Genomic DNA, 10,104 nt, shown 5'->3' with positions numbered 1-10,104 from the left:
GTGCAAAGCGTAAAAGTAAACTTTTTGGCTAGATAGGCTAAACTTGTAGGCATAGATCCAATATTTTTGTTCTTTGAAATTCCGTGCACGCAATACGCATACGTAAATATACTTTCCTACTACGGTTATGGGTATTTGGTGACAAGTAAAGGTATTGATATATGCAATGAATCCTTCAAAAAAAGATATATGCAATGAATATGGACACCTTATGTCATCACATTTCGCTTTGGCTTGTAGTTTCCTTTTACAATAAGCCATTGTAGAGTTCGAGTGGAGTTGTGTGGCTGTATTGATGTCCCAATCCGTCTGGCCGTTGTCGTTGCGCCCAGTCTGGACGTTGTTCCTACTTTTTAATATAATCGGCAGCTCTCTTGCCTGGCTTATTTTTTTTAAAAAAAAAGAGCCTTATTTGGTGGAAGTGTTACCGTGACTGTGAATGTTCCAATTCAAAAGCGCTTCACAAATATGAAACGCTAACATATCTCAATTGTATATTGATTCACATTTCACGTATACAATAGCTACAAAGAAAAAATATTATATGGAAGTATTATTTGTATGTAAGATTTGTTCCATGCATATAAGTAAATGCATTTTTTATCACAATTGTTCAAAATAGACACCTTGTGTCGCCTCGAATCCCATCTTCCGTTCATAGTTTTGTTTCATGGTATGCCTACCGTTCTTAGGGTGGTATGAATGTAGGCATTGGTGGAAAAGGATGTTATGCTTATCGACCTTTGTCGAAACATAGACATGCTCGGTTGCATATTTTCATGTTTTTCTTATGACTAGACCTATAAACACAAGAAAGTAACTAGGTCTAAATAGTGAGTTTGTTTTTCTTCCATTTCGCTCTGCATCTTGAGCTCATATTTGTTAATATCTAGTGATGAAATTCATTTTTACCTGGAGGGAGTGCTGGATGCTCTTTATGAAAAGATAGAGAGCATTGGACGAGGTAAAAAAATCATAGGAATACAAGAGGAGAGAGAGCGGACCATTTATCTTATGAGTGCACGTTGTGTCATCCGCTCTGTTCGTTTGGCTTGTCAGCCAACCAGCCAGTAATACTGTTCTTTCATACTAAATCAGCACCAGCCACCAGCTACCAATCAATCAGCAGTACTGTTCTTTCATAACAAATCAGCACCAGCCACCAGCCACAGCCAAGCGAACACAGCGTGGCTCAAGAATGCAATTCATTTTCTATTTGTATCATCGTATTTGAACCTGGCGCAATAAGAGGGTGAAGAGATAACATCTTTATCTTGTGAAAATATATGTTGTACTATGGAAGTATCATGTGTACGCATTTAGGTGCACTCTGTTTGCAGTACAAGTACATGCTTCATCATGACCATCAGGAATACTTAAAGGGAGGGAATTTTTATCTTTTTATCTTTACCTTGTGAAAATCGTGCCCACGAGTGTCATCACGAGGCAAGTGTTTCCTTTTGCGACCGAGTCGCTGGCCGTACGTGACCGACTCATCAAGGTAATAAGCCAGCGGGAAAGCAGCACGTGTTTGGCGTGCCCGTTGGACCTCTACGCCCGCCCCTGGTAGCCTGTTGAGTCGTTGACGCACGCTGGCAGAGGCCTATCTCATCTCACCTCAGTCCTCAGCTCAGCTGGGCGTCGGCACTCGGCACACTCACTTACCAAAAACTTCAGAGGTTGCCGCCAGAGGAGCACCGGTCCCCACACTGCGCGCATCAATCAACTGCAACGTTTGTTCGGTTGGCTGTGGGCGGGCTGGAAAAAAATGCTCGTTAAGCTGGCTCGATGGCTCGTTTCAAAACTGCTCCGATTATGTTCGTTTTTTTAAAAATAAAAATTAGTTGATTTGGAACAAAAGTCAATTTTGGCAGGCTCGGCTCGTTATGCTCGATTTGAAGTTGCATGTCAAACAACGCGGGAGACTATAATAAATACGAATATATTGATTTCGAAGAAAGCTCGAAAAAAGTCGAGGCTCGGCTCGATTCCACCCCTAGCTGTGGCTAGTGGCTGGTGCTGATTTGTTATGAGAAAAAAGTACTACTGACTTACAGGTGACTGGTGACGGTGATGATTTGGTGTGAGAGAAAAACACTGCTGGCTAGTTACTTGACAAATCTGTCGAACAAGCCTCCGCTTGTTTTTACTCGCTCCATCTATAAAACAATATAATTATTAATTTTTTATATCAATAAATTTATTATAAAACTATACTACAACTAATCTAATGGTATTTATTTTATGTTATAATTATTATTATTTCTTCGTGTATTTAAGTTAAAATTTAAACTGTTTAATTTTTCGAAAAAAGAATTGCATTATTTCGTGAATGGATGGGAATCAATGTTTAACTTATTTTCCTGTTGCAGTTGGCCAGGGAATCGCTCCGCGCACGCGCGCACGCCTCGGGCTAGTGCTGGGAATTGGGTCGGGTCGGGCCGGCACGGCCCAAGCCCATCGTGCTTCGGGCCAAAAGGGGTCGGGCCTAGACGGCCCAAAAAAATTTCGGGCCGTGCCGTGCCAGCCCAAAGAGTAAAAATAGAGGCCCAGCCCGGCCCTAAAGCACGTCGTGCCTTCTTCGGGCCGTGCCGGCCCAAGCACGGCCCACATATTACAAAAATCAACAATAAGACATATGAAGATACTCAGATATCAACGATAAGAAACAGCCACAACAGCAAGTATTTGAATATGAAACATACTTAAATATCAGCAATAGTTCATCAATCATTAAGTCAACAGCCACAACAATCCACAATACAGTAAAACAAAGACACGGTTTTGAGGGAAACTAAAATATATTCCTCGGTCTGCCTCATTAAAAACCTTACACCCCATTACAGGGCCCCCTCTGTAAGGAAAAGAGTACAGACTGGCAAAATAAAGTCCAAATGTCCACAGCTTACTAAAATAAAAGAAATTAAATACTACTGCCTAATCAATGTCCACATCTGCAGCAGCAAATTCAATCTCAAGATCCTCAAGTTGATGCTGCTTCCGCTCTTCGGCTCTTTTCCAATCTTTAAGGCAAGTGATTGCCTCCACCGTCTCGGGTGCAAGAGAAGACCTCCGTTCTTCAATTATTCTTCCAACAGTGCTAAAGGTTGCTTCAGAGGAAACAGTTGAGACAAGAATAACAAGAATATCTCTAGCAAAACGAGCTAAGACAGGAAAACTTGACTGGTGGTCCCTCCACCACTCAAGCAGCTTCACCTTCTCACCCCTTAGTGAGCGATCACTGCCTGCAAAGTTAGTGGACAGATAGTGATTCAATTCAGCATTAGGATTCCACCTTTGACTTGAAGATGAATTAGCTGGCTCTTTCCCCTTCGCTCTCTTCCATAAGTGAGCTGTAAGAGACGTGTCTGTGATATCTGCATCAGGCTCAAGAACATGTGAGTCTATCTCGCTGTCACCATATTTTTCGTAATAATAGCCAAACACATTGAACAGTTCTTCTTTTACATGGTTAAAAGCATCTGAAAAATCCATGTCTAATGCATCACCTATTCCCTCCAATGCAGTTTGTAAACCATCCAGTTTTTTGCGTGGATCAAAAATAGTTGCAAAACAGTATACATGGGATATTTGTTCAAAGTACTTCAGAAATTTTACCTCCATTGGATCAACAACAGTTCTTAGAAGGCTATCAGACCTGAACTTAGAAAACGATTCAGCAATTAACCAAATATAATCAATCACTAAGCAAGTTGTAGGATAGTATACACCTGATAGCACATTTGTAGCTGCATAAAAAGGCATTAGAAACTCTCTAAATTGACATGTAATTTTCCAATCCGCATCTGTTAGAACTAAACCAAGATCTTTAGCATTAGCATTCACAAAGACAGTAATTAGTTCTTCATAACCTTCTAAACTCTTAAGCATATGGTAGGTTGAATTCCATCTGACCTTCATATCAAGCCCAAATTTTCTTGGTCTCTTATCATGAGCCCTGCAATACTCAGCAAACTTCGCAATCATTTGAGGTGTGCACGTCATGAAATGAATAGCAGCACGGATATTATTCAGGAACTTATTTGCAACTGTTATACCATCTTGCACAACCAGATTTATGATGTGGCACACACACCTATGGTGGATAATATAACCTTTTATGTATGACTGCAGCTGAGGGGTCAGAATTTCAATTGCAGTAGTATTAGCGGAAGCATTATCAAGAGTTATGGAGAGAATCTTGCTAGCTATCTGAAAATCACGAACCACCTCAAGAATTTGGTTGGCAATTGCATCTCCAGTATGTGATTCATCCATGCTTCTAAAACCTATGACTCGTTTGTTTAAAACATAGGAATCATCCAAGTAGTGAGCAACAACAGAAACATAACAAGTTTTTTGGTGCGATGAAGTCCAAATGTCCGATGTTAAAGCAAATGAGAACTGAACCTTTTTAAAATCTTCTTTAAGAGCAGCAAGTTTCTTTTTGTACAGTGAAAACAGATCAGATTTTGTAGTTTTTCTAGTGACAGGCTGATACTGTGGGCAGAAAGCACGTTGGATCAAGTTTTTAAAATTTTGACTCTCACCCAGCATAATCGGTAAATCTTCAGACACAATAAAGTTGGCTATTTCATCACGCGCTACCTGTGGGTTGTAAACCCATGTACTTACTGTACCATCAGCATCAAAATTGAGTTGGGTTTGCATACATCCTCCTCGAGTCTGTCCTAGCCTTGCCAAACAAGCTTTGTAGTGCCGATTCAAATGTCCCGTACCAGAACCAGAACCTGCAGTCAACTCACGTTTGCAATAGTGACAAACAGCAAAATAATGTACTACACCATCCTCAATGACTTCCTTCTTTGTCATATGATTCCAGCACGGCGCCCTCGAACCACCGGTTGACGGTGGTACTGGTTCATTGTCACCAGAAGCCACACCATCACCCACATTGCCAGCAGGTGGGTCATCTTCTAACACATCATGTTCACCGGTTGACGGTGGTACTGGTTCATTGCTTGGGGAGAGTTGGCGAGGATCAATGCGTGCATCAACGCTAGTAGGATTGGCTGCACTAGCCCTAGCCCTAGGATTGGACGCCAGCTCTGGAGGTCTCCTCGTAGCTGGCCTTTTCTTCCCCATCTATTCACTCACAGGATCTCAAGCACTCGGCTCATCTCAGGTCTGAGCAAGAGGCGAGGGCCGAGAGGGGTTTTATAGAACTAACTAGCAAGAGGATGAGCACTGCAGGAGCAAGACGGAGGACTTTTGACGGATCAACGGATAGTTGCATTGCATTTAATCAAAGCATCAATGGAGGGAAAAAGAGGGTGGAAATCGAAAGGCCCTTACTGATCCGTGGCCGCGTCCCGCGTGGACGGACGGCCGGACGGGCCCTGGTCCCGATCTGGCCGCCTGTGTCGGCCGCTAGCAATGGCCTGTGGTTGCACGCGTCGCCGGGGGCCGGCACGGCCGGGCTCTCGCATCGCCGGAGCGCAGCCATTCGTCGGGCCGGTCGGGTTGTCGCCCACTCTCCTCAAGTCCACCCAACGCAGCTATCCCCCGTGCTCGACAGCGCCGATCTCCGCGCGGGCGACGGCGCGACTCCACGGGCCACCGGCAAAGTCAGAGGCTGGGATTGGGGGAGATCGATGGACAGATAGACAGGAGATCGACAAGGTTGGCGAGTGGCGGCTAGGGTTCGGCTCCCGAGCAAGACGGAGCGACTGGGCGAGTCTCGCGATGGGGAATGAATGCGGCGGCTAGGTTTGACGAGTCGGCGTCGGCCACAGGATCTTCAATGCGGCCGCGGGGGCTCTTTGACGGGCCATTTCGTGCCGGGCCGGCCCAAGCACGGCCTGCGCGTGCGGGCTGTGTCGGGGGCACGACAGGCCGAGATTCAAGGCACGGCCCAGCCCTTTCTTCGGGCCGTGCTAGCCCGGCCCTTATGATTTCGTGCTGGGCCGTGTTTTGGGCGCCTGTTTTCGGGCCGTGCTCGGGCTGGCCCAGTTGGGCACGGCCCATATTCCCAGCACTACCTCGGGCGACGTCGACCTCAGTTCGTTCTAAAGCGAGGAAGGATTATGGGCAGGCAGGCACACCGCACACGGCACACAACTTTTTTTTTTCTTGAACTCACGGCACACCACATTGCTTTGCCTGTTGTCGGCTTGCCGCCGTTGACATCTTCCGCTTGTCTGTTCTGCCTCGCCGCAGTTGTCCACGTGAAGCAACATCCGTGTTTTCTTTTTGAGAAAAATCATCACTCTATTGATTGATGACTCGAGGAACTGCGATACAAACGTCTTCAGGCGGTGACAGCAACCATACCATTTTACCTAACTCACGATAAACCAAGCTTGTAGCTAAGTTATGAGCATCTACATTAGACGCTCGACCTTCATGAACAAATTCTGCACACACGAAACCTCCTGCTCTGGCCCTGATCTCCTCGACAATGTGTGCATATACTCCCTTGCTCACACCCTTGATATTCCTAACCACGCTGATGTTGTCAGTGGCGAGACGAATCTTTCTGACCGCAAGATCGCTTGCAAGAGCAAGACCCTCTCTGCATCCTATGGCCTCCATCGGGTCTGTCACACCCTCGACACTCAGTACTGACTACTGAGTACTGACGCTCCCTGGAAAATGCCTGTTTCATCTCTCGCTATCGCTGCTGCAACTGCTCTTCCAGTATTTTTGGAGATTGCGGCATCAACGTTTATCTTCGTGATGCTCTCTGGTGGCGCAATCCATGCAGGTACATGCTGTTTTGGTCCTCCAGTTGAAGCAACATCCGTGTGACCGTGTCCAAGAGCGGCAGGGCAGTGCGGTGTTTGGGCCTTCGGGCCAGCCGACCATCCGAGCCAGATAGGCCGCGGGCATATGTGGGCCGGGGCGCATGAGCCCACCCACCAGCAGGCACTGGGCCCAAGTGGAACCTAGGCCCAGGTAGGCCGCGGGCAATTGTGCGCGCTTCTTTCTCCGCACGGCCCGTTGTACGTAGATGAGGCCCGTAGACGCGTCCGAAAACGGATTATACCCAACCCTAAAGAAGAGGATAGTATACAGCCAGACATACCGGCGACACTCCACCACCGAAAGAAATGAAAGAAAAAAAAATCCCAACTCCAGGCATTGCTGGGACGAGTGACGGGCTGACGGCCGGTCCTGCTGGCCAGTGGCCACACTGCGTCGAGAGCGAAAACATTCGGGGGCGAGAGGGTGACCTCTCATCGGCCTGAATTCCTTGGTGAGCGCAACCAACTAGAACACAAACCACACCGCGCGTTCCTACTGCCAACGCCAAACAGAAGATAAAGCAGAGCGCAGTGAATCCAAGATAACATTTTGGAGTAGCACCAGCCGCCGCAAAACGTCATGGCAGTGTGGCACCTAGAGCTCTCTACACGCAACCAGATGATACAACAGGCTGAGCCAACAGAAAACCTCCTACTCCCTCCGTCCTTCCCAAATTATTATTAACCATTTTAATTTTCTAAATATATAAATTTTACTATTCATAACATATATCTCTATAGATTTTACTATACATCCAAATATAATATATATACATCTAGATATAATATATATATATACATATAATATAATTTTACTATAAATAATATATACCTAGATGTATACTAATTGTTTTAGTTTTTCTTTAAAAGGAAGACTAATAATTTAGAGCGGAGGAGGTAACTATCAACAACCTATCTATCTACCCACAAGATTCTGGAGCCACCCAATGGCACAGCTTACCGGCTTCGCCCGTAACCGGACTACAAGAACAAAAGCAACAAAGCAACCAAATCGCATCAAATTAGCAAGAGATCGCGACATCGAACGAAATTTTATACAAAAAGCAAGAAGCAGAGAACCACACAAAGCAGAGCTAGTGGACTTCTGGAGTACAGCATCATCATCATGGTCCATGAGACCATGACAGCGCCCCATCACCATATCTAGCACAACATTACCACCATCTTTAGCCCCCCGGATTCTCACTGTCTTATTCAGATCAGTTGGAGGGGAGGGGGAATCCAGAGTGTACCCATAGGGCCATAGGCAGGGCAGGGTAATACTAACGCGCTCCAGGCATCAACACACTACTGGGTCTCGGCCAAAGGCTCCGAATCCGGCGTCGACGAAGAGAACACCTTGGCGATGCGCTCGGTGGGGATGGCCGGGAGGTACTTGGCTCCAGTGTAGCCCTGGTTGGCCGCGGCGGCGATCACCTTGTTGTACTTCTCGGCCCAGTACGCGGCGGTGGGCACGACGATCTGCGCGACCTGCGGGAACACCGGGAGGCCGTTGAGCGAGCGCCAGGTGGAGACGGCGAGGTGCTCCGCCGCGGGCTCGTAGCGCACGTACAGGTCCCTGGCCACCGGCTCCACGCGCCCGTACACGTCCTTGGCCACGGGCTCCACCTTGGCCAGCGCCGCGCGGGCCGCGCCCTTCACGCCGGACTGCTGCGCCTCGGCGGCCAGCTCGCGCGCCACCTCCGGGATGCCGCGGGCCACCGCGTAGGCCTGCGCCGACGCGGCCTTCAGCGCGCCAGGGAGGTGCTTATCCAGCTCGTGCACGGTGTCATCCACCTGCCATTGTTAGTACACTTTTGTTACCATACGCTTGAAATGAAATCTACTCCAAGTTACTCCCAACTTCCCAAGTCTGAAACGACGATCGTCATAACTGAATTAACATGTTACAAAGCAAGCATAAGATTTAAATTTAACTTAGCCCTTGCTAGCATCGTAGTCTCCGCCTACTACCACTAGCATGCGCCGGAATGAAGGGGACCTGGCGCGATGGCGCTCGAGACATGGGCGGATTCTCCGCACCACCGCGGGAACCCCGCACAAGGACAAAATCACCACCTCACATCCACCACCCCGGGGATGAAAAATTATTGTACTACATTTCGTTGTTATATGACAAATAATATACAATCATATATTAATTAGACTTAAAAGATTTATGTCGTGCTAATTAGTTAAACTATGTAATTAGTTATTTTTCAACTATATTTAATGCTTCGTATATGTGTCCGAAAATTCGAGGTGGCGAGTCTTTAAAAAAAAATTTGGGAGGTGAACGGGGCCCGAGCAGGCTCCCCGGTGTTGGGCCGCAGCACAGGTGAGCCGCACACCGCTCGCTTGGGGCCCACAGCAATCATGCACCGCACAAGGAGAGGCAAAATATCTAGACGGCGGCACAGAACCATCCAAACTACAGTTCACGACACGGCCGGCCGCAGACGTCTCGGCCGCCGGTGCGAAACCGCCCCAGAGATGATGGACCGTGCAGGCCACGCTGCCGTGCTTCCCCGCGAAGGAACGGCGAGTACCAGGGGGTTGTGACCGGGCGGGATGATTACCTTGCGGTCGACGAAGGCGAGGACGTCGAGGGGCACGCTGTGGAAGCGATCGTAGACGGGGCCGACGACGCCCTTCACCGCGGACTCGACGGCGTCGACGCCGGGGCGGAGCGGGCCGGCGTGGCTCTTGGCGAGCCCGTACAGCCCCGCCAGGCACACCACGGCCTGCGCCGCCGCCACATGGACGAAATCCAGGTACCTCAGCTTGGGGGCCCTCTTCGGCTCCTGCTGCTGCTGCTCCACCACCACCTCCTTCTCCTCCTGCGGACGAACAGATCGCATCGCATCAAAACCCCCAAAATCCCAAACCAAATCAGCACCAATCGGTCCGATTCGAAACCGAAAACTGAGAAGCAGAGCTGCAGAGGGAGGGATCACGCTTACCACTTGGGGCTGGGGGTTGGGCTGCTCCGCCATCTCGCGAATTGGACGGGGGTTTTTCTGGAACCTGGTCGGGAATCCGGACTGCGGGGATGAAGAGAATAGACGAGACGAGACGAGACGAGACGATTCTTTTCTCCTGCTGCGCTGGGAACAGGGTAAACGGAAGGCCCGGGAGAGGCGGCTATATAAGAGGCGAGCGGTGCCCTCCGGCCGTCCGATGCGGGGGGCGATCGATCGGGGCCGTCGGGACGGCGCGAGAACACTCTGGAGCGGGGCCGCCACGTCGGGGCTCGCGTGAGAGGCACGTCGCCACCAGCGTGACCGGCCTGTATCTTTTACTCGGGGTGGATGGATTCATGGATCTGTGTGCGCGC

The 10,104-nt window shown here is 48.7% G+C and overlaps 1 protein-coding gene across 2 annotated transcripts; it reads right to left on the bottom strand.

Annotated features, from left to right (window-relative positions):
* Window positions 1-7,768: 7,768 nt before the first annotated feature.
* On the bottom strand, window positions 7,769-9,898 carry LOC120662144 (stress-related protein-like). Of its 2 annotated transcripts, XM_039941258.1 has the most exons (4): window positions 9,731-9,898; window positions 9,347-9,607; window positions 8,419-8,564; window positions 7,769-8,385 (listed from the first exon to the last, which is right to left on the bottom strand). In XM_039941258.1, the coding sequence occupies exons 1-4, from the start codon at window positions 9,761-9,763 to the stop codon at window positions 8,076-8,078; spliced, it is 750 nt and encodes a 249-aa protein (XP_039797192.1). In that variant the 5' UTR covers window positions 9,764-9,898; the 3' UTR covers window positions 7,769-8,075. The 2 variants fall into 2 exon arrangements, with proteins under 2 accessions (XP_039797192.1, XP_039797191.1); XM_039941257.1 differs by having other exon boundaries at window positions 7,769-8,564.
* Window positions 9,899-10,104: the final 206 nt, after the last annotated feature.

Source organism: Panicum virgatum, chromosome 2N, assembly GCF_016808335.1.
Source record: "Panicum virgatum strain AP13 chromosome 2N, P.virgatum_v5, whole genome shotgun sequence".
In the NCBI taxonomy this organism is placed as follows: Eukaryota; Viridiplantae; Streptophyta; class Magnoliopsida; order Poales; family Poaceae; genus Panicum; species Panicum virgatum.
The sequence above is the reverse complement of the archived record's forward strand: the minus strand, read 5'-3'. Positions and strand labels throughout refer to the sequence as shown.

What these genes read in the sequence shown, in the direction of transcription:
- LOC120662144 (XM_039941257.1), bottom strand. Translation starts at nt 9,763, where the DNA reads ATGGCGGAGCAGCCCAACCCCCAGCCCCAAGTG. An exon ending in CCAACCCCCAGCCCCAAGTG is followed by an intron (nt 9,608 to 9,730) that starts GTAAGCGTGATC and finishes GTTCGTCCGCAG; the next exon opens with GAGGAGAAGGAGGTGGTGGT. An exon ending in TCGCCTTCGTCGACCGCAAG is followed by an intron (nt 8,565 to 9,346) that starts GTAATCATCCCG and finishes TAACAATGGCAG; the next exon opens with GTGGATGACACCGTGCACGA.